This window comes from Eschscholzia californica, unplaced genomic scaffold, assembly GCF_041429995.1.
Source record: "Eschscholzia californica isolate CP2 unplaced genomic scaffold, dmEscCali1.0.p SCAF_5, whole genome shotgun sequence".
Classification (NCBI taxonomy): Eukaryota; Viridiplantae; Streptophyta; class Magnoliopsida; order Ranunculales; family Papaveraceae; genus Eschscholzia; species Eschscholzia californica.
In genome coordinates this window covers 11196329-11221424 of record NW_028238472.1, presented here as the reverse complement: position 1 = coordinate 11221424, position 25096 = coordinate 11196329, and the positions used below count along the sequence as shown (strand labels likewise).

The 25096-nt window shown below is 35.6% G+C and overlaps 1 protein-coding gene and 1 pseudogene across 1 annotated transcript; one reads left to right on the top strand and one right to left on the bottom strand.

Moving 5' to 3' along the window:
- Positions 1-314: 314 nt before the first annotated feature.
- LOC147537034 (rop guanine nucleotide exchange factor 9-like) lies at positions 315-3409 on the bottom strand. The gene is made up of 7 exons (XM_086643700.1): positions 2777-3409; positions 2309-2425; positions 2053-2207; positions 1895-1969; positions 1557-1817; positions 1138-1458; positions 315-1045 (listed from the first exon to the last, which is right to left on the bottom strand). The coding sequence occupies exons 1-7, from the start codon at positions 3000-3002 to the stop codon at positions 635-637; spliced, it is 1566 nt and encodes a 521-aa protein (XP_086499826.1). The 5' UTR covers positions 3003-3409; the 3' UTR covers positions 315-634.
- An 11004-nt stretch (positions 3410-14413) lies between these two features.
- Positions 14414-14599, top strand: LOC147537033 (U2 spliceosomal RNA; annotated as a pseudogene).
- The last annotated feature ends 10497 nt before the right edge of the window (positions 14600-25096 follow it).

Genomic DNA, 25096 nt, shown 5'->3' with positions numbered 1-25096 from the left:
GTTTGAAGGTCGCCGGCCGGAATTTGGCCGGCCGGCGACCCTGTCGGTGAAGACGATGATGTGGCTTGTTTTAACGAGGTGGCAGAGAGAGAAAACATGTTGGAGGAGAGAGAAAAGAAATGGAAGAGAGAGAGTAACGGTGTTATAACAGAAGGGGGCCATATGGATATTTTTCGTAAAGTAGGGGGCCAGGCTGGAAGCTGGTCACAAAGTTGGGGGCCATTAGGGAAATAACCCTAAAAAGAAAGAAACAAGAATAAACCCAAGCATTATCATTAATGAGTAAAATTGACAAGTGAGAAGGTAGAAAAGTGAAGTAAAATGAAAATTCTATGTAATACAAGAATAAAGAGATGATGATACATTGATATGAGTGTCTAGAAATCTATAGAGCCATCTAAAAAGCTCAGTTTAAGAATACAAATGAAACAAATCCAACATTCTTCCTTTGCATAAATCAGGAAGTGAAGAACAACCATTAAAGATAACTACAAATTTGTAGCTCCTTTCAAGGTCTGAAACCAATATTTACACTTATTATATAAGCTCTTGTCCCTCTCTCTCTCTCACTTCATTTTCTCTCTCTTTTTCTCTCACTCTTTTATGTTTCTTTCTATAGAATCTGTCTGTAATTTTAATGTCGAGACGTCGGACTTCGTAAACCACCCAAGTTTTCAAGCTTCTCTATATATGAAACCCTTTTGTTAGTTATAACTGTTTGAAGTTTCTTCAACTTTGAATCTTCATCTTTTAAGTAATCATCTTTACTTTTTTCTTCATTATCTGCTGAATCAGTACCCCAATCCATGAAATCTAAAAGTGTCATTGAAGTTGGTTGTTCCATTGAATTTACTTTCTCCATTTCTTCTTCTGGTGAGAACTTCAATGGTAATGAATCTGTTGAAGGTCTCTGGTTAGACTCTCCCATTGATGACTTGTGAATTAGAGAATCGGCATAAAGAACGTCTTCTATTCTCGACATGACTGTAAATGCCAAGCTCTCTAGTATTCTTGAATAGCTCTCTAAAACAGATTGACCCACATCCTGAACAATTCACAAGAAACCCCATTTTAAAGAAGAAAACATCGAAAAAAAAAGTAGTCGATCGATAAAAGTACTAGATTTATTGTTCTTACCCGGTTGAATTGAATCTTGCTTATGTCGAGCGACGATTGAGGAATACCCGGAAACCTATGTTTTAGTAGAAGTAAGATTGTTTCAGCTCTGTCTTCGAAAAGTTCTCTCTTCTCTATACTAACAGCAGAACCCCAAGATGATTTAGAATCTTTGTTGGTCATTTTCCTTTTCCAAATTACTATTGATGCTTCAATTCTGTTCTTGAGATCAAGAATCTTATGGTCTGTTGATAAGTCTATAGTTGAAAGGAATTGATCAGGATCGAACGATTCGTCTGTTATACTCTTGTAGATCGAGTCTCCAAGACTAGCTCGCCCATTCTATCAACAAACAAGTACAAACATCAAAAAAGAGAGTTCATATATCGACGAATTGAAAGTTCTTAAAAGAAAAATCTATGGGATTTTTATCTTCTTACCTTGGGAAGGGACTCGATGTAATCGTCGGGTATCTGCATTTCCGATAAAACTTGAGCATTTATAGCTTGGGCTGCTTTTAGTACTTGATTTACAGAATCCTTTTGAAACTGCAGCCATTTTTTCGAAACATCAGAGAGTCCTTCTGGTGGGACTTTAGCAGTGGGTAGCCACCATTTTTCTTCTTGTCGCTTTTCGGCGTTGTTGGCATCTCTTTTCACATACCAGAATTCATTTTGATCTTTGAAGTTATCTAAATAACCCTGTTTTTTCACCAAGTAGAAGAGTTAGTACTTAATCCATGTGTAATTTTGAGATAGAAAATGGTTTGAATTCTTACGATGAGCATGGCATCAAGTTTTCGTAAGGCGGGTATGTTCATGAGAAGATCAGTTCGTTGTCGGGTCACCATTACCTATTTCCATTCGAAAAGTTTAGGGTTCAAGATTTCAAAATTTAAACACAAATCACAGGAGAAAAAGAGAGAGACTAGGTTACCTCCATGTTAACTCCCTCTTTAGATTTCTGTTGACAAGGAACGAATTCTACAATATGATCAGTCACAGATAATAACCAATCGACTTCTTTTCTCCATCTTGTTTTCCTTTCGATAGACATAGGTTCTAATTTATATTGCTCACCGAAAACGGAAGCTGCATTTCATTAACAAACAAGTATAAATCATTTCTGCCTTTAATCTGGTTGCTAATATCATCATATAATGGACTAGATTCGATAAAGAAAATCGTGGTACCTGCTAGATTTGTAATGGCATTGGAAAGAGCTAATGCTGAAGAAACCCCTTTTCCTCCACCTGACATATCTTCACCTAATAATAACTTAGCAAACCTTTCTTTCATCATCTCCACATCTGAATCAAAATCAACAAAAACAAACAATCTTCTATTATAATCTAATTATCCAATAAAAAGTACTTTGAATCGTTGATTCATCGCCATAGATGACTTAGAACTAATAGTTCGTTATCGAATGGATCTTTTTCGTTCTAATACTTTGTGTCCATGTCTATGAAACCCACTTTAGCTAGGTAGTAACATGTGTATCTTTTCTTTTAGGGAAGACCAAGGTTCGAATCTTACTGTTTCAAAAAAAAATTGTACATCTAATGAAACTTAAGATTCGTATATTTAACGAAACGTTTTTGGATCAAATGACAATGACATTGTTATGATGAGAGAGAGAGAGAGAGAGAGAGAGAGACCTGAAGATTTATCCTTGGCAGGAGGACCACCACCATTGGACAACCTAGATTTAGGAGCTTTATCATTAGATTTATTAAGTGTAGCACCAATTTGTTGATTCTCTAATGAACTTGGAATTCTTGGTCCCATACTTTTTGATAAAACCATATCATCTATAGGACCTCCACCATTTCCATTCTCCATGATCAAACTATGTGCTTGTCTTCCTGTATTAATCTCACACATGCTTCTTTATTACTCAAACAATTTCGCTTTTTGTTCGAGAGCTCGAATCGAATCGATTCGAACCAACAACTAGTAGTATTACTTGAATTATGAATAAGAATTCAACTAGGGGAATTCTTAAGTGGGTATCATAAATCTAGAGATGGAGAGAAAACAAGGGAAGGAAATTTGTGAGGTAGAATCAAATGTTGTTGTTTGATGTTGGTAAGAGAGATTAAAAGGAACCCATGTTTCAAAAAATGATTTAGTTGAGAAACTGTTTTTTTTTCTTGTTGTTTTTAGCTCAATTTAGTTTGGTTCTCAAATGAACGTGGGGTGCATGAATGTTTTAGAGAGAGAGAGAAGGAGAGGGAGATAGTTTCAAAGATTGAATGGTTTAAGTTGAAGTTAAAAAGTCAATTAGGCTTAAAAAGAGCCCGGGAATATATGCAAAATCAACCAACATTACCTAACACTCTTTTCTCTCTCTCTCTACAATTTGAGGGTTTATGTGGTTGTTTACAAAATTAACCATGAGATTTGAGTTCTAAATTTAGAAAGTTATGGTACGTAGGAGGGATAGGAATGGAAAACCACCATAATAACTCATCCCATAATCCATATGGTTGATCTATATGATCACTAGTACAAGCTCCCATCGCCATCATTTCCCCATTTCAGGCAGCTTATGTTCCAGGCAGGCAAATCACTGACAACATTCTCATTAGCCAAGAACTGGTCCATTCCTTTAAAAAGATTCGCGGGTCTAAAAGCTACTTCGGACTCAAACTTGACATGTCTAAAGCTTTTGACCGCATCGAATGGAGCTATCTGGAGAAAATCATGGGTATCCTGGGTTTCTCTTCTCAATGGATAAATCTGATCAAAGCTTGTCTAAACTCCAGCACCATGGCAGTGCTTATAAATGGCCGACCTGGATCTGCTTTCGAGGTTAGCCGAGGAATTAGGCAAGGTGATCCCCTCTCTCCCTTCTTGTTCGCTATTGCCATGGAAGGTCTTAGTCGTTTGCTGGAGAACAACAACAACCAGAACACTTTCGTCGGTTTTCCTATTCCCAACTCTAATCTTATCATTAAACACCTCTTATTTGCGGATGATTGCATCATTTTCGGCCAGAATACTCTCGAGAATGTGCACACCCTCAAACAAATTCTGAAAGAATTCAGTGAGGCCTCCGGTCAAATGATAAACTATACTAAATCCAACATCTTTTTCTCCAAAAACTCGCATCCCAAATTCAAAAGAATGATCATTCGTAACCTCAAAGTCCATCAATCTTCGTCCGGAGACAAATACCTTGGTACTAATCTTTTCATCGACAGGAACAAAAATAAAGCTTTCAAATCCCTTCTCACCCAAATTAAAAACAAACTCTCCAAGTGGCAAACCAACCTTCTTTCCCAAGCTGGTCGCTCGATAGTTATTTCAACTATTGCAGCAGTCGTTCCCCGATACCAAATGCAGTGCTTTGCCATTCCCAAAGGCATTTGTAACAGCATCGAGTCCCTACAAAGGACTTTCTGGTGGGGAAAATCCAAAACATTCCATACCATCAACTGGTCCGCCATTTGCAAGCCACGCAAATTAGGAGGACTAGGGCTTCGACTTCCTCTCCTTGATAATCAAGCTTTCCTCAACAAACTTAACTGGCGGCTGCTCAATAATCCTCATGCCATCTGGGTTCAAGTCTTCAAAGCTAAATATTTTCCTAAATCGCATAAACCCTCTCCACCTAAAGCTAACCACTCCTGGCCTTGGAAAGCTATAAGTAAATAGTTTAGTCAAATGGATGGTCTAGTCTTCTGGGATATTAACAAAGGCACTCATATTAGTATCTGGCACGATTTTTGGATCCCGAACCACCCCCCACCTATCACAAATCAAAGTAACTCTAGCCTCAACTGGGTTGCCCAGCTCATTACTAATAATACCTGGAATACTGACTTGCTTAATAATTGTTTTGATAGTGATATTTGCAGTGCGATTTTGAGTATTAATTTGCAGACTGATCAGGAGGACACAGCAAAATGGACACTCACAAAAGCTGGTAATTTCTCGATTAAATCAATGTATAATTATTTAAGAACAGGTAGCAATGGACCTATGGATGACTCTAACGACTGGTTTTTCATATGGAATTTGAATATCATACCACGTATAAAACTATTCCTTTGGAAATGTTGTACGAATAGCCTACCAGTAAAGGACAAAATTGGGAGGTATATCGGTAACATCTATACTTGTATAAACTGTAATGATAACGAAACTTTAGACCATGTGATGTTACACTGCAACTACGCCAGAGCGATATGGTTTCATTTTCAGGTTAGATCGGAACAATTAATTACGGTGAGACAATAGATTCAGCAATAGAAAAATTTGGATGAGGAGATTACTAATTTATATGCCAAAATCCTATGGTTTATATGGAAAGCTAGGTGCGAAAATTGTTTTACCGCTAAAAAACAAACTCCTTTGCAGATGATCAATCGCATCAACAACACGTCAACCAAGCCACTCAAAATTGGTTCCATAATAACTAACAAATGCAGGGATGAACCACGTCAACAACAATGGAGACCTCCATCGACACCGTATCTTAAAATCAATGTTGACGCATCATTTACGCAACTTACAGAACCAGCAGGAATAGGTTGTATTATCCATGATGAAGAAGCAAATTTTATCATAGCGGCAGCAAACACAGTCAGGGGACAAAATGCTGAAGAATGTGAAAGTCTAGCTATACATTACAGCATTTTATGGGCCATCCAACTACGAATACAACATGTTCACATCGAAAGCGAAAATCAAAATATCATCAAGTACATTAATGGTCAAAGCGACGGTTTACATTGGCAGTCTAGACAAATCATCTCAAAGTCTCTAAATCTCAAGAATCAGTTCACAGATATAATCTTCACTTATGCTCCCAGGGAATGTAACTCCAAAGCCGACGCTCTAGCTAAATGGGGTAGAAATAATATTCAGGAAAAAATATGGAATGTAGTACCATCTTTTATTTCTTCTTTAAATTAAGGATCTCATGTAAGAATAGCTTGTTGTTTTAGTCTAATATATTTCATCAAAAAAAAAAAAGCTCCCATCGCCAAGTGCATATATGAGTCATGACCCATGCGGGTAAACTTGAGAAAATGAGGAAAAAAAAGAAGAAAACAAAAAGGGAGTCCTCGTGTGATATAACAAGTTGTTATAGGATGGTGCGGACCAGCCCTCCGGACTGTTAGTGATACTGTCCGTTTTAGCACACCTGGGTCTCACGGTTTTAAAAGGCCTCACTAGGGAAGGGTGTTTAACCTCTTAAGAGGAGCACCACACTCTTGTCTCTCACCAATGTGGGATTGCTTTACAACACACCCTCCCAAGACCACATCATAGTAGAGCGAATCGTGTTGATAACGTGTTATAGGATGGTGCGGACTAGCCCTCCGGACTGCTAGTGATACTATCCGCTTTGGCACACCTGGGCCTCACGGTTTTAAAAGGCCTCACTAGGGAAGGGTGCTTAACCTCTTAAGAGGAGCACCACACTCTTGTCTCTCACCAATGTGGGATTGCTTTACAATACACCCTCCCAAGACCACATCATAGTAGAGCGAATTGTGCTGATAACGTGTTATAGGATGGTGCGGACCAGCCCTCCGGACTGCTAGTGATACTGTCCGCTTTGGCACACCTGGGCCTCACGGTTTTAAAAGACATCACTAGAGAAGGGTGCTTAACCTCTTAAGAGGAGCACCACACTCCTGTCTCCCACCAATGTGGGATCGCTTTACAACACACCCTCCCAAGACCACATCATAGTAGAGTGAATCGTGCTGATAACGATTTATAGGATGGTGCGGACCAGCCCTCCGGGCTGCTAGTGATACTGTCCGCTTTGGAAGGATTTTTGAAATTAGAATTTCACTTTATAAATCAAAACTTTTTGATTTCACAAATAAATCTGAACCTAAATTACACAAACCCAAACTCCAAATTCATCATCACCTTCTAATAAACTCTAAATGAACTCCCTGAATTCTCAAATCAATCCTATGTTAATCTTCTTTTTCTCCACGATCATAATTTCATCATCATCGTCTTCTTGATCATCGATCACAATCATAGTTGATCCATCCGACTTTTTCTTTTTCTCTTTATCTCTGATCTATTAGTTGGTATTCACTTTCTCTCTCTAGCTTCTATTTCTTTCTCTCTATTCTGTTTTCAACAAAATGAAAGTTCAAAAAAGACAAAATGAAATGAAATGACAATTTCCTAAAAAAAATAGAAATGAAATGACGGGTTGGCTCGTGGGTCTACTTGTGGGCTTAACTACTGAGTGTGGGTTAAGTTAAGTAGAGGGTAAAATAGTCTTTTCTCCTCTTAAACTGTTATATTTAACTTTTTTTTAAAGAGGGAGTCTAAAATGCAACTCTGAAAAGAGGGAGTCCAAACAGCAAGTCAATTATGCGAAAGGGGGTCCAAACAGCAAATCTCTCTAGATATTATTATGCCCCTACCTTCATACATCCAAACAAGGCTAAAGAAAAATCGAGAGATAGAAATCAGGTTGGTCGATTTTGCTTTCTTATTTCCGAGATCAGGACTGGTTCTAAACTCTAATATGACTTGGATCACTTTTCACGGTTCTTATGACTTCGGGTATTTAATTAAAATTTTGATGAAAAGATTTTTGTCAGATCAACTTGATACTATATAAGATTTATTGATTTTCTTTTTGGATTTAAAGTTTATGAATTTAAGCATATAGTGAAATTTTATGGAAATGAATACGGTGGTTTGGAGACAGTAGCCAAAACCTTAGAAGTCAGGCGAGAATAGGCCAACTGCCTTCAACCAGGTTATAATAGTTTATTAGTGTTGAAGGCTTTTATGAAAGAGGAAATGGATGAAAGATCCAAAATTGGGCCCAAAATAAGAGCCCAACCCAAACTTGGACAAAATTGTAAAGCAGGTCCAATGCGTCAGACCAAAAGATGAAATGTCCGGAAAGTCCTTATTCCTTTCGAAATTTACGAAATTGCCATCAAAAAGTTTCCCAGAAAAGCGAGAATTTCTGAAAAACTAGCTGACACACCAGGCTGTCAGACAGTGTACTCCCCACATATTTACAACATTGCCACCGAAAAATTTCCGGAAAACACGAAATTTTTTGAAAAATAGTCTGACGCACTGACATAAAACCTTGTACTTTCCCACAAAATTACATAATTGCCATTACAAAATTACCAACTTGCCATTTTCGTTTTTTTTCATATTTATTTCTTTTTTTATTTTCTCCCACACATATTTCTCTCTCTAATCTCAACAAATTTCTCTCTCCAATCTCAACAAATTTCCTTCTTTTTTCCAGATTTATTTCTTATCTCTTTAAAATTAAATTTTCCTCATTTTTGATAGTTTTCCATTGATTTGTTTTCATATATTCTGTGTACTCGGAATTTGGTTATGCACTAGAAATTTTTGTACTGGGAAATTTTCTTGTTTTCTGGAAATTGTCTTGTGCACCGGAAATTGTTCAGTTTACTGGGAATCTGGTTATGTAATAGACATTTTTATACTAAGAAATTTTCTTGTGTACTGGAAATTGTTTTGTTTACTGGAAATTTGGTTATGTACTAGACATTTTTGTACTGGAAAATTTTCTTGTTTTCTGGAAATTGTCTTGTGTACCGGAAATTGTTCAGTTTACTGGGAATCTGGTTATGTACTAGACATTGTTATACTGGGGAATTTTCATGTGTACTGGAAATTGTTTTGTTTACTGGAAATATGGTTCTGTACTAGACATTTTTGTAGTGGAAATTTTCTTGTGTACCGAAAATTGTTCTGTGTACTGGTCAACTTTAAACCAATTTCTTTTTTTTGTAACCAAATCTTTCCAAAATGTGAAACAAAATAAGAATGTGAAACAAATCTTTCCAAAACGTGAAACAAAATAAGAATGATGAAGAAGATCTTGGATGTACTGGTCAACTTTAAACCAAATATTTCCAAAATGTGAAACAAAATAAGAATGATGAAGAAGATCTTGGATGTATAAATCTGGAAACAAAATAAATTAAAAAAAAGATAGAGATGAAGAAATAAATAAATCGATTGAAAGAGATGAAGAAGATAAATAAGAACATAAAACTTAAAGAGAGAAAGAACTGAAAACTTTGATGTTTTTAGAGATTGAAAGTGATGAAGAAATAAATAAATCGATTGAAAGAGATGAAGGAGATAAATAAGACCATAAAACTTTTAGAGAGAGAAAGAACTGGAAACTTTGATGTTTTTAGAGATTGAAAAAGATGGAGAAGTTAAAATGTGAAGCAAAATAAGAATGATGAATAAGATTTTTTGATTTATAAATAGGAACAAAGAAGGAATTGAAACAGAATACAATGGGCGGGATCTAAAAAAAATGGCCGAAATTTCGCCAAAAATGGTGCCATTTTTGAAATTTCGAAAAATCTGAATGTCTTTCTGTTGTGACGTCATGTACGGGAAACTAATTAATTCGCTGACTCGCGTCAGAGTGTCAGAAAACTGGAAAATATCCCGTCCAAGGGCAAGAAGGGGAGGAAAAAAAATAAAACCAGGAAATAGTATTGTTTTCTGACATTTGGACCTGCTTCACATTTTTGGCTAAAAATGGATTGGGCTCTCATTTACCCCCCAAAATTTGGATCTCTCACTCATTTTTTGTTTATGAAAATGAAAGATTAGTTTTTTCTTAGAGGGGGTATCCACTGTAGGTGTTATTTTTGGCTTTTGAGTCAACTCGAATTGGGATTAGACTATTGGCGTACTCATTGCATTACGAATAGTTCTTATTTTGACCCAAGATTTATAGTTAATGAAATTTTACTTTTCCCCATTCTTCTTATGTTTGATTATTGTTTTATTTGTTATTGTTATGCTCAAAGAAGTCGGTACAGTTTTAGATGAAAACCATGAAGAAAAAGACGAAAAACTATAATAGCAAGAGTCTAATAAGTACTAGTATTATCAGGAAATTAGATCGAATATCCAATTTAAACTTCTTTCAATTAAAAAGACAAGTTATATATTTTTATGTTAAAAACTTAAATATTTGTATTTTATTTGGTCAAAAAGTCAATATTTTTTACAAAGGTGTTGCAAGGAGTTGCAAGGGGTTGCAAGGTGTCGTAAGGCTTTGCAAAGCTGTTGTAAGGTGTTGCAAAGCTGTTGTAAGGCTTCTCTCTAACGAAAATCCTGATTTTGTCCCTGAAAGCAGATAATCGAACGCTCTTATGGAGAGGGATTCTTAACATCACAATTCTTCAGGCAGACTTTCATATCACTCATGAAAGTTATCAAAACTCGACCATCCGTAGAAATATATAAACCAAAGTCATTCCGTCAAGAAAAATGATTACAAATGGACTCCTAATGATCACCCACATCTTTAGAGAGTATTCCATTAGTATACGTACTCCATAGATGCCAAATCTTCAGAAGAAATCCTTAACCTATTTAGGTGTCATTTGGCAGTACTAAAATAAATTACTTTTTTGCTTATTTAAATAGAAAAGTAAAAAAAATAGTTTGGTAACACAATAATTATCGACTCCACTTAACTTAAAATTTGACTTTCTTATAAAGTTAAGATTTTTAGCTTTTGACTTTAAAGTAAAGTAAAGTAACTTATGTTCAACATAGGCATGAATTTACTTGACGATTTTTTGTTGTTTATCTCCGCTCCACCACCACAGCTAAACTTCCACCATATGTGACATTGTACCTCTACCACCACCACAACAACCATTGTGTTGGGAAAAACGGGCACTTAGGCGCAGCGAAAATATAAGAGTTTTCCCCTTTGTGTTAGTTATAGTGGGAGCAATAAGCAAAGAACTTAAAGTAAATAAGACAACGATTTTTAACGTGGAAAACCTCCTCAATGTGAGAAGTAAAAACCACGGGACTCGTAGTCCAACCAAATCAACTATAATAAGCAAAGTAGTTACAGACTACGTCCACCCGAGACTCAGACCCTTCCCAAAAGAATCAATCTCAAACACGAAAAAACACGGAGAAACCCTCACAAGAAAGAACTGAACAGCCCAGAAATCTGCAGTCCGAAACGATCCTAAATTCACTAGGAGTCCGGCGACCAATCAACATCGAAAATTAGTTTCTAGAGAGAGAGTGAGAGAGAGAGAGAGAGAGGGAGACCTTGGTTGCTTGTCAACCTAAAGATGTACCAGCAAAGGAAGCAACAGAATCACGGACTTTATCCCATTCCAATACTCTTAAAGCTATTTTCAACAACCGATGATATTTGAGAGATTTCATTTGAATTTGATTGGATAGGTTTTAGAAATAATCTAATTTCGAATTTCAATCGATTAGAACGATTATGAATATATGAGATCATAATCGTTCTCTGTAATCTAGGAACTTTAGGTTTCTTGCTATTAGTAAGAATTTCATATCTAGGTCGATTCTTAAATCACTTTCAGAAATTCCTAATCTTCAAACCCTAGATTTGAGTTATTCATTGTTTCTTATCTCTAATCTTCAATCCCTAATCTTCAGAAATCCCTAATCTTCAAATCCCTAATCTTCAAACCAAGAGATAGGAACAGTGAGAGAGAAAAAGTGAGAGAGATAAAGAATTAAAAAGAGAGAGATAGAGAGGACGAGCAGGAGAGAGAGGATGAGAGAAGGAGATGAAGGTTTAGGGGCAGAAATCAAAAGAACTAATTTTTGGACTGAAAATGAATATGTTCCTTAAGTCTTTATTCCCCGGAGATTTTTATTTATTCCCCGAAGCCGCGACCAAATGAAAATAGACGAACGACTGTTTTATAGGTCAATTCTCTCAAGTCTCACCCTAACTTTCATTTCATCTTTTTAGAAAAGTTGAAAATTTCCATCCTCCATCTCAGTTATTTGTTGGGATTGGTCGAAATTTTCAGCCCTTCGTTAGCAGTTGTTTAACTATTTCCATTCAAGATTCTTACCGAACTCTAAAGACTCTTTTTTATTTACAGTGTAACTTGATAGAAGAACCCATATTATCTACTTCACAATGGACTACTACTATCAGAGTACGACGAAGCCTTCAGTGTCGAACAAGCCCTCAAACTACGACGGGTGGTAGCTAATTGAGGACAATATCGTTGTGGAGGTCCATGGTGTCGCTCCATACTTTGATGGTCGGGTGAATCGCGTGTCATCGCCCATGTCGAAACCTTTTGGGTGGATTCGTGGAGTCTTCGTCAATAACGAAATCCCGTACTTTTGCGCTTGAGTCTAAAGTGTCTAAAACGGAGATAATATCGATAACTATGAAGGTTTGCAATGTCACTAAGTGGGGAGAAAAGTGATGAAAGATGACAACACCTTTGATGTAATATGTAAACTTGAATGTCCTCAATAGTAAATAAAGAAGTTAGGTCTGAGACGTAGTGAAAACACTACCGACAACAATCTTCTATGAGTTTGAGTTGCAAAAGATAATGAGAAGTCATTTTCACTTGTGATGTTTCCTTTGTAAATATTATCTAATTACCGAACTAATCAAGTAGTATTAAGATCCTTAAATTAGTATTAATTTCAAGATCAAATATCACAATCAAAATCAAAAGCAGCCTAGCTATTGATCTATGCAAAGTTGGGGTTCACCGACAAAGTCGAAATCAGTTTTTGTTAAATAAGATATTGAGGGTATCGCCTATCATTTTTTTCTTGTTCTTTAATAAAACACTTGTGTCATAAAAATAAATTAGCAGACTAAGAATGTCGATACAACAAAAGTTTCAGGTGCAAGACACTTGATCCCACATTGCCATATAGATTAACTAGACATGGTTTTAGCTTAACCCATTGTCTTATATATCGGCTAAGACCCTCTGGGAGGATTTTGCGCGTAGATTAGTCAAGTTGTGAAGCCAGGGGGTAGTCTTCGCCAAGGAAAGGTCTTGTACAGTGGGGAATTAGGCTAGTGAGTTCAGGCGATGCCCAAGTCAAATACATATGGTTCATACTGTCACGGATTAACATCAGAAGGTGCTAATTCGAGTGTTAGACCTAGGATTACAACTTTACAAATTGCAAGTACATGATCTTAATTAGTATTATGTGTTAAATTTTGATTAATTCGTACAACTGACCAATTAATAATGTGTGATGAAAAAAGAGGAAGAAAATCATACAAAAAGTAAGCAATTGTGTCCTTCCTCGGTACTCTAATGGGCTTGAATTAGCAATAGTTACCCATTAAGAAGGATGAGCAACCCACTACCCAACTTTGGCCCATGGGCCAGGCTTCCTTTTCTTAGCTCTTATCGGCACACCCACCACCAAGTCCTCCACCTGTACCGGATCCTCCACCAACTCCCCCACTGCCTATGCCGCCTCCACCACCTTTACCAAATCTTCCACCAACACCACTTCTAGACCCACCTCCTACTCCACCACCAACGCCTCCTCCTCCACCTTTACCAAAGCTACCTCTATAGCCACCACCACCAGGTCCTCCACCTTCACCTTCCCCACCATCGCCACCGATTCCTCCTCCACCACCTTTGCCAAAACCTCCACCGAGTCACTGACACCACTTCCAGAGCCACCACCAACCGTACCCCTAGCACCGCCAAAACCACCACCAAGTCCACCACCATTACCACATATGACACTACCAAATTTAGTATCAAGGCCAGTATCATCAATCCGTCATCCTTGTGTTATTCCAACCACCACTACCATCATAACCAGCAGCACACCAAACAACACTCCAAACATTGCTTACAAACTTGGCCTTATTTTCTTCCAAAATGGAAAGAGAACTAGTGAGAAGCACTATGTGCTTGTATTTGAACATTTGTTTCGAGTTATGAAGTAGTGTACTTGTAGAACCAATGCATATGGCACAAATTCTATCATCGATCTCCCTTTTTTTTAGTGAAAGTTTTTGAGTCTCAAAATCAAATACTTGCAACCCCAAACAATTAGAGTTGCAAAATCCCAACCCCCAACTAACCAATATCCCTCCTTAAAACCCCAAAGTCCTAATATATTATTAGTGAAAATGAAAGACTAGTTTGGTTTCAAAATCGATGTTTAAGATCAAAATACATAAATTTGTACCCGTAGATAACATATTTTTCTTACCAAAAGACTATATATGTAAAAATAAAAAATAAAAAAGGGGCATTCCGATAATCGAACTCGGGACCTCTCGCACCCAAAGCGAGAATCATACTACTAGACCAAATGCCCTTTTACTTGTTAAATCCAATATGTAATTATATATCAGACATCAGATTTCACTCTAGTCTTATATTTGGTCCCATACTATGTGAGAAGAGAAAGAGAGACTAGTGGGGTTAGAACGGTAAAAGAAGACAAAATTAAAATTGCAATTCATACCTTTCTCGGCCTTTTGGCTAAGATCAAGTGTAGTATATGTTCTTATCAGTTTAATATCTGATATGTCACACGATATTAAATTAATTCTTTTCATAGGAGAGGGTCCACCACAGTAGCTTGCTACTGGGATCCTCGACTGTCGCCTTTGCCTTGCACTATTGCAGAGGCCTGGCACAACCCCACCAAAACAAAATATATAAGCATTTTATTTACAACATTGAGGAAACATGGGCATTGCTTATGGGCTTCAACCAAGTTCCTTCAGTTCAAATATGGCCTTGGCAAGCAGCCAGTGTAATTGTGTAAAAGGCCATGGGCTATGGTACTTATTTTGAGCTCTTACTGGCACACTATGCTCCGGGCCGTATTCCTGGAATCCGGGGCCTGGGACATAACCCAACATACGGGCTTGGGTATGGTTGTTCAGTTATGTGCAAATCATGTTCATACATTCTCGGTCATAAACGGACACATAGGATAGTGTCATGTTCAAACACTTTCTCACCCTAGATCATAACCGGACACATAAAATAGTCTTTTCTTGTTCAAACACTCTCTCTGGATCACAGAGTGTTACAACTACACTAGAGAAAGGCATTAACGACTAATACGAATAAGAAAACATTAGGATGGGAAGAGACGACAAGATCAAGCACATCCATTTATTTAAGTACGAGGTCATTCATAGCCACTACTCGAACTCGCACATACATAATAGTAGTGTTTTTCACTTTTATGACTAGGTAATAATACAATTGTGATACAACCACCGAAAATCCCAGCAGATTTCTAACCGAAATTCAAATCAAAGGCCGAGTTTTTTGGATTTCTAGAGAGACCCGTCAATTTAGGTCGTTAATTTTGATTTCGCTCCGAATTCTTCTTTCACTTTCGAAGGCTGTATCATTTTCCATAATAATAATTTTAAGGTCCACCAATGACTCCTCCACCACTAACTCCACCACCTACAAGTGAACCTCCACTGTAGGACTTCCCAGCTCCTTCACCGGATCCTTTAGCTCCAGATCCAACACCAGAACCTGCACCTTCAGCTCCAGATTTAGCAGCATTACCACCACCTTCTGCTCCACTCCCAGCTCCTTGGCCGGCTCCTTTAGCTGCAGATTCGAATTGATCCCCAGGACCGGAACCTTGTCCTTGTGTGAATTGAACCACCATGAGCATGGTAATAATGAGCATACAAACAATCGCTACTCCACCATTGTTGCTTAAAACCTTTCCCATATTTACTAATTAATCCCCAAAATGACGAAAAGAAGATGAAAACCAAGTTAAGAAACCACAGTTGATAATTTGTGTGTTTCAATAGACATCCCCTTGGCTATATTTATAGAACAAATGTTAAGTCAATAAAATGGTCCATCAAAAGACAACTACCACAATTGAAAGTGTCACTCTACACCATACCATTTCCTTGCCAACTGGTCATGGGCTCAGTAACCAAGAATTCAGTTCATTACCAACTAGCTTTGAGTTGGGTGACTGCAAATTTAAGATGATAACAGAGCTAGACGTAAACACGTGATAGACTAGACAATTGTATTTGCTTCACGTTGCTTAGAAAATGACACGTTTTAAAAAAAAAAAAAAAAAAAAAAAAAAAAAAAAAAAAGAAAGCTTCACATGTGAGAGACCTTATGAAAATAATCACACGTGAAAAAAAAATGTATTATTATTTTAGGTCCTCTCAACTTATTACCAATAATTGTTACGATGATAAATTTTGATAGACTAAACACTCATAGAGGGGCATTCCCAGTCTAAACACTCGTGGAGGGGCAATCTAGAGAATCGTGCCACTAGACCAAATCCTCCCAACATAAAAACACTAAATAAATCTCCATTAAGAAAAAGTATAAAACATTACTAAATGTAGACAAAAGAATAATGGAGTGGCATTCCAAGTACCATCCCACTTCACTAAATAAATCTCCATTAAGAATTAAGAAAAGTTATAAAGCATTACTAAATCTCTATTAAGTTTGGGAGTGTAAATGTGTAACCTTAGTCATTAAAGATGCGTTTGGGAGATATAATTACAATCCTTTAAAATAAGTTTGAGAGGTATTATCTCAGCTGTCAGAGATGAATTTAGAAGGTGTAATCTTGACCATTGAAGAAGAGGGTGAGGTGGGGTGAGAGAGAGGTGAGGTGGAGCCGTGGAGAGAGAGTGAGGTGAGGTGGAGGGTTTTTTATTTTTATTTCCCTATAACAACTTACAAAATAAAATTGTCAAACAAAATTGACCGGTTTTTTACCAAATCTTCACATCCCGGAAATTATTTTGCTTTCCCCAAAGCGCTGGCTATGATATATTGTAACAAAATACTCTATATACAAGTACCCAAGAAAAATAGTTGCATTTTGGATATAATTTTTGAACTTATAGCCCAAAAAACAGGGCCTAATATGACATTTAGTCCACTTTAATCCCATTAAGGGTTTGAAAACCAAAATAATATTGTAAATGGATATCTAGTCCATTGGTATACATCTAGAGAGAAAACACAAAGGGTCCACTGGTATAAGGCCCAAAATAATCTTCTAAAAACATTTATGATCCAATCTTCTCAAAATATGAATATTTAGTCCTTTTGCATAATGGACGAAATAATCCATACTTTACTAAATGCATACCGAAGCAACGTTCTTCTATAAAATCTATCAACCAATCAATATTTTCTCTCTCTTCTTAACCGTTTCGGAATCAAAATCCATATTCAAATCTTTTCAAAACCGAAACCCTAAACAATCGTAGGCACATAAAAAAGGTAGCATCGTTTCTTCTTCACCACTCTTCATTTCTCTTTTATTGAAACTGTTATCAGGTGAAAAGGTAAGCTGCTTCATATAAACGATTTCGTTTTCTGATCTGTTCAAATTCGAACCGTCATTAACTTCAGGTTAAATCTTTATAAATATGTGTTTGCATGTTCATTCTACTTTGTAAAGAATAGTATTTCATCGTTTTGGTAATGATTTCTCACAAAAAATATTAGGATTTTTGTTGTGTCAACCTTGTTTAGGGGTTTTTTGTTGGTTTAGGGTTTGATTCGAAAATCTTGATTTTGGTAATGGTTTGTAATCTGTAAAAACCTAATTTTTATTTGAAAATCTTACTTTTGTTTGAGATTTAGACAAATTTCAGTAACAAAGTACGCATACTTTATTAAACATGTAATGTAATTTTTTGTTTAGGGTTTTATTTGAAAATCTTACTTTTTGTAATTTATGATAAAGTATGCATAATTTATATATAATGTTATATATATTGTATCTAAGTGTTTATGGTTTATGCAACATCTATATTCTGATGTGGTAAAGTTGTATTCTAAATTATAGTTTACATTACAGGTCGGAGCAAGCTCAACCACCAAGAAAGGGAAAACAAAAGAAAACACTTGTCGAACTGTATATACAACTTTATGTATAATTTAGAATAAAGTCGGAGCAAGCTCAACCACCAAGAAAGGGAAAACAAAAGAAAACACTTGTCGAACTGTATATACAACTTTATGTATAATTTAGAATAAATTATGCAAACTTTACAAAACATAATGAGACATTTATCAGAAATAATAATATTTTATTTATTAGATTGTCAATAATAGAACCGGAAGAACATAGTAGATACGGTAATCGAAGAAATAAAATCAAATATCAACCCTACATGTGGATCGGTTGTGGTAGGCAGGTTGCTTACACCTACCACAAATCCTCAATTTCCTCGGAATGTTGTCTGAGCTCTCGATCCGTACTGTTCATCAAATGTACGTGGTTCATCATAATTCGGGACGGACATTATATGTTCAACATAAGTCTTCACATAAGACTCCGTAGTCCAAATAGGATCGTAGAAACAATCTTGTTGATCGTCAGTTAAACTTTTAATGCACAACATGGCATATAGGTTTAGGCTGATTTTATGATTTTGCAAGAAACTCCATCTGTGATAACAAATTTACAGACATTAATACATATACATTTAATAGAAAAATAATTTTTTTACTATAAACAACGTGTACAGTTACGTAAATTATATATAATTTACATCAAATTACACGAGATTTGGTGATGAAGCGAAGTTTTTTCAGCTAGAAATGAGTACTGTGTTAGGTTAACATTACGCGTAATTGTCAATAAATTACCCATAATTTATGAACATTAATATAATGTTTTGGATATTCTTGATAAAGTATAATTTGTTAAAAAATACATATATTATGTTTTCTGTTATAAAAACATCGTACGGAAGATGTTTGCGTAATTTACTATAAATTATGGGAATTTAGTGTAAATTACAGGCAATGTAAATTCTGATACGAAGAACATACTAAAATTGAACGAAAAATGACGAAAAATTTGTATCATCAACACACATATTTACCATTCTTTTTTTTTTGAAACCAAGGGAACCATTTCCATTAAAAAGTGACAAAATCACATTGTTTACATGGATGATACATCATTCTTATTTCTCTCCTATGAAAACTTTATGAGAGTTACATACCTTTAAATGCAAAGTGCCTCATGAAGAGAAAGAAATGGGACTAGACACAGACTCAATAAAATGACCCTAAAGGTCGAGAATGAGAAGACCCTGAAGGTCGTGAATGAGAAGACCCTAAAGGTCGCGAATAAAAAGACCATAGAGGTCGACAAAAAGAAATAATAAAACAAATACTAATACTAAAATAACCACCGTAGTCTACACCGGAAAGTCGTCGCCGTCACCGGAAAAACCGTTTTCATCACCGGAAAACCGTCTTCATCGTTGGAGAACCGCCCCCATCACCGGAGAACCACCACCACAGGGGAACCGCCGTCAGTGCAACCACCCATTGCCCCATATCTTAACTCACCGGAAAACCGCTTTTGTCGCCGGAAAACCGCCTTCATCATCGGAAAACTGCCTTTATCATCGGAAAACCGCCTTCATCATCAGAAAACCGCCATCACCATAGAAAACCACCCCCAATGCTAAACACCACAAACCAACACCACCATCACGGAATCCACAAAGTCCCCCACCACCACCATTAACCACAAACAACCCTCTTTTCCCCCACCACCCCACCACTACCATCATTCACAAAGGAGAAAGTCATCATTCTTTCACCCTTAATTGCTCCACCAGTCATCATCCACCAGTATTGTCACCATTCTACCTTCACATACCAGCCCCCAACATCCTCTGGATATTCAACTTCCACTGCCGCCATGACCACCGTCACCATCTTGCTCTTCACCGACTGAATTCTAATGTTTGGGATCTTGATCTAAATACTTTCCACCAACACAACTGGCTATGGAATTGAATTGAGTTTTTATGAATAGTTACTGATGAATGGATGTTGATCTTGTTGTTGAAATAGAGTTGCTATGAAGATTTGATGATCTATGATATTGATTGTTGAGAAATTTGGATGAAATCTAGGATGAAACTTGATAGATATTTTGTTATGATTGTCTTAATGATTCCTCTAGATGAAGATTACAAATATGGGATGCATTAATAATCGATGAACCATGAGATGAAATAGATCTGAGAAATTTAACCAGATCTACCTTCTCTCTCTAAAGTCTAGAGAGAAAAACTCTCTCGTTTCACACATATTTATCATTCAGTAATACTAACATCTTACATTAAATGTTTACGAATTGTAGCAGAAAGTATAGTAATTTATTGTAAAGTACCTGTATTGTATATTCTGTTATAAGAATCAGAATGGATAATCACGAAGTCAGAAAATTGTACGGACAGATGATTCTGATCTGCAAAAAATATCAAAAACCAAAGAAGATTAAACGTAAATCTGAAGAAATATGATATGATCATTGGATGAAAAAAGAACATACTAAATTTGAACAAATCATTAAATAAAAAATAAACACCAAAGATCTTAAATAGTTTATGGCTTTTTTAGAGAGAGAAAATATAAATCTTACATTCGAAGTTAATGAAAAGGTAAACAAATCTTATGTATTTGGATCATAAATGTAATATGTTCAATAATAGATCAACGTTATCTGATAATTTAACATGACAAACATTATTAGATCTTAACAATGGTGTTAATAAAGAATTTCAGTGTAAAACCTGATAAAGGATGAATGTTTGCACAACAATCTGATGAAGGTGAAGGAAGATTTCAGAGATTAATGGAGGTTTAACAACTGAATTGGGTTTAAGAGAGAGAATATGAAGACTTTCAGTTACCGAATATAATGAAGCTAACCTTACTTTGAATAGAAACGTGGTTGGAGAGAGAATTAGGGAGATAAAAAAGGAAAAGAGATATGCTACGATTTTGATGCAAAATTAGTTACATTATATGAGGAAGGTTAGATATGGGATTATGAAATAATATGTATTATAGAGATTTGTGTTTTCTCTCTAGATGAATACAAATGGACTAGATATCCATTTAGGATATTACTTTGGTTTTCAAACCCTTTATTGGATTAGAGAGGATTAAAAGTCCTATTAGGGTCCGTTTTTTAGACTATAAGCTCAAAAATTCAAACACGAATCCCTAGAATATATATTAATTCATAATACCTAATATAACCTTCCTCATATATTATAACTGATTTACCAACAAAATCTTTGAATATCTTTTTCCATTTTTATCTCTCACGTTCTCTCTCCAATCACGTTTCTATTCAAAGTAATGTTAGCTTCATTATCTTCAGTCACGGAAATAATTTATTTTCTTCCACTAAAACCGATTCACTTAATAAATCTCCAGTAGACTCAGAAATCTTGTTTCATCTTCATTAGATTGTTGTGCAAACATTCATCCTTTATCAAGTTTGACACTGTAAAATTCATTATAATCACCATTATTAAGATCTAATATTGTTTCTTATGTTAAATTATCAGATTATGTTGCTCTATTATGGATCATATCATATTCATGATCCAATTCTATAAGATTTACTTACTAATTCATTAACTTCTAATGTATGATGTTTATTTTCTCTCTCTAAAATTTTCATGACTATTTTAGATCTTGATGTTTATTCCTTTTTCAACGATTCCTTCAAATATGATATTTTAGGTTTGCATTCAATGATAATATCATATTGCTTTAGATTTATGTTTAATCTTCTGTGGTTTATGATATTTTTTCAGATCAGATTTATCCATCCGTACAACTTTGGAACCTGGTGATTATCCGTACGGTTTCTCATAACAGAATATACAATATAGGTAATGTACGATACATTCCCATACTTTACAGTACATTACGCAAAATTTCCAGTAAGTTGTTATTATTACTGAATAATATATATGTGTTTTTATCATATAAATTATACGCACTTTATCAATGATATCAAAAACATTTTACCAAAAGTTCATACACTATGAAAAATTTATCCAACATTTCTCGTCATTTTTTTTTTCCCAGAACAGTTACCAAGAGTGTTATTTACCATTACGCGTACTTTTCACACAAAACAGTAGCCTTGTTAAGCTTACCAAACTACTCAAAACCTTCAAATATTAATTTGACAGACATTATACATAATTTAAGGAACTGTACATGTAGTTTATAATACAATATATTTTTTTTAATGTATGTGTATTTATGTGTGTAGATTTGATATAACAGATGAAATTTTAAACAGAATCATCAAATCAAAGTAAGTCAACGAAACTAAAATCTGATGGCTCAGATAAAATATTTACTGAAGTTGGTCAGTTGTTTCCTGGTGTTGCAAAAGCATTTGGATATGCTCTTCGACAATATAGTGTAACTGTTGTTTGTCCTGCTCAAGACTACAAATGGAGAGTACATGGATGATCACCATTTTTGAATCAGAGAAGATTTTGTACGTTTTTTTTTTGTAACAGAATGTAAACGATGTGTAATGTAAAAGAAATTGTGTGTAATTTATTGAACAAGACCCACATACATTTGATAAATTACGTTGTATACATGACAAATGATGGTTTCCTCGTCTTAAATAACACATAATTTACGTATTTGTTTCATAATTTGTATTCGATGTGTATTTATGTATGAGTAAAAACGAAAACAAATGCTGCTTTAATGTTCCCAGAAAAATATATTATTTCCAAATCTGAAAGTTAAGTGAGAGAAAGTGATATATATATATATATGTTTTGTATATTAACCCTCAAATCACGCTAAATTGATCCCAGAAATTATACTCTTTCCAAATCTGAAAGTTAAGTGAGAAAAAATTGGTTTGAATCGAAATTTTTTATTACATAGTAAGATAGAGAAAATTGATTTGGTTTCCAAATCTGTAAAGAAGAGAGAGAAAATTGATTTGAAAATATCCGTAGTGATGGCGTTTTATTTTGGTTAGGATTTTGGTTTCTGATTGATTCGGATAATAGGAAAGAAAAATTTTGATTTCCAAATCTGTTTAGAGGAGAGAGAAGTTATGATTGTTTCAATCCATTTTTTGCTAATAAATCCTCCAAATCTATCTTTCCAAAACGCGCGAAATTTGAGCGTGGGACATCGACGGTACTGTGTTTAGAAAGTGAGGGTATTTATGTCTATAATGTAAAATGACTAAATATCCATATTTTGGAAAGATTGGATCATAAACTTTTTTTGAACATTATTTTGGTCTCTATACCTATGGACCCTTTTGGATAATCTAGCTTGAGACCTCTTGCACCGAAAGCAAGAATTATATCACAAGACGGACTGCTGGAAGAAATAGCGGAATGATACTCGGAAAGCAACTGTATCAATTTAATATCAAATACGTGAACCACTTGACCACACATCGTTAAATTTATATTCTCATAGGTGAAATCCGATGGAAGCATCAAACTTGTATTGGCACTATCCCAATAACCTAGTGCGGCCCACCATCAAAGAGAAAATCTTTTGACATGGTACCCTTTTTTTTGAAAGGCTTTTGACATGGTGTACTTGACACAAGAACACCCAATCAATCACTCATATTTTTATCGGGATACATATTACATATCCTCAACCACCACCATCACAACCATACCTTTATGGCACTGCAACCACCACCATTACCACCAATATCACCACCACTTTTTTACACAAGAGTAATAGTGGAAATCATACATAAATTTAATTAAAATCAATTATCTCCATGAGCAAAATAAAAATAGAAAAGTAAATTGGATTACCAAACTAACTTTTTGCCTTTTTTTTATTTATAAGTGATATTTTTGTCAAATATACTTTTGATAATTTTTTTACTTGTTTAGAGTGAAAGTACTTCTACTACAAGCACACGTACTTATACTTTTGGTTGCCTAACGACACCTTACCCATAACGTCTTGGACCCGCAAAACCTGGCCTTCGGCACCTGCCCTTCGACTGAGGAAATTGACCAAATTATCAATGGCTCAAAACGGCCGCAACTCTAGGTCTGGATGGTTATCTTCCCTTTTTCTTTCAATCTATCTGGGAAATTATAAAACCCGACATTCACGAAATGGTCCAAAGGTTGGTTCTTCGAGTTTGTCCACACTTTCGGCCAAGAGTAACCACACCCACGCCCATATTTTCCAAGTAAATTGACCAAGTAAAGTGAAATTTTTTTTTGTTGAAAAGTAAAATGTGTGTCTGAAAGCAGAAACAGTGAGTGTATATGAAATTGGTGTTGCTATCTGCACCCGGCCAAAATGCTATAAATAGGCGGCTCTATTAGTACCTTACCAAAGTGCTATAAGCAGACGGTCCAAGAACCCACTGCCTCTTAACTTCTTTTTCGTCTCCCTTCACTTTTGATTTGATTTCTCTTCCAAAATCTTCACGAACTCACAGATTTCTTTGTCTTTTAGTGAGGCTATACCATCTGCAGTTCATTCTTTGAAGACACTAACTAAAGAAAAACTTCAAAAGACCTCCATTTTTTTTTTCATGAAGATCCGTTTTTGTAAACCCTAATACTATACAGGGGTGGCCCTGGGCCAAAGCGAACAAAGCGTCGCTTCGGGCCACCGACTTTTAGGGGCCACCGATACATTAATTTCTGTTAGAAATATATAAGAAGTCCAACTCTCTAAGAAAATTATAAAGGCCCCATTTGAAAAATGTTAAGTAAAAAGGGCCACCAAATTCGATGATCTTTAAATGAATGGTGGGCCCAACAGTTTGTTTGATTTATGAAAAAGTAGAGTAGAAAGTGTTGATTCAAAAACTGGTGGAGACAAATGATGATTACGAGAAGCTTAACCCATTTAAAAAATGTTAGGTAAAAAGGACCTCCAAGACATTAGGTTTCAAGCTCCACAATTACGAGAAGCTTTAGAAGAATTGGTGAAGACAAGTGATGATTCAAAAACAGTTTATGATGCCGAAAATATATTAAAACAAGACTTTGAAAATTTTGAATTCCTTTTGATCATGGTTATTTGGCATAATATATTGTTTACGGTAAACTTTGTTAGCAAAACACTTCAAACAGAAGATATAGATATTGAAGTTGCATTAGAGAAATTGAATGGACTCATTCGTTATCTTGAAGATTATAGAGAAGTGAGATTTGAAGAAGGCATGGTTGAAGCTAAAGAGATTGCCATTAAAATGGGAGTTGAAACAACATTTCGGGAAAAACGTATTATTCGAAGAAAGAAACAGTTTGATGAGAATGCGTGTGAAGATCCATCAATGTCACCTGAAGA

Coding starts and splice junctions, on each gene's coding strand:
- LOC147537034 (XM_086643700.1), bottom strand. CDS start 3,002: ATGTGTGAGATTAATACAGGAAGACAAGCACATAGTTTGATCATGGAG. Junction 2,208..2,308: donor TGCCATTACAAATCTAGCAG/GTACCACGATTT, acceptor AATGAAATGCAG/CTTCCGTTTTCGGTGAGCAA. Junction 1,818..1,894: donor AACTTGATGCCATGCTCATC/GTAAGAATTCAA, acceptor GTGAAAAAACAG/GGTTATTTAGATAACTTCAA.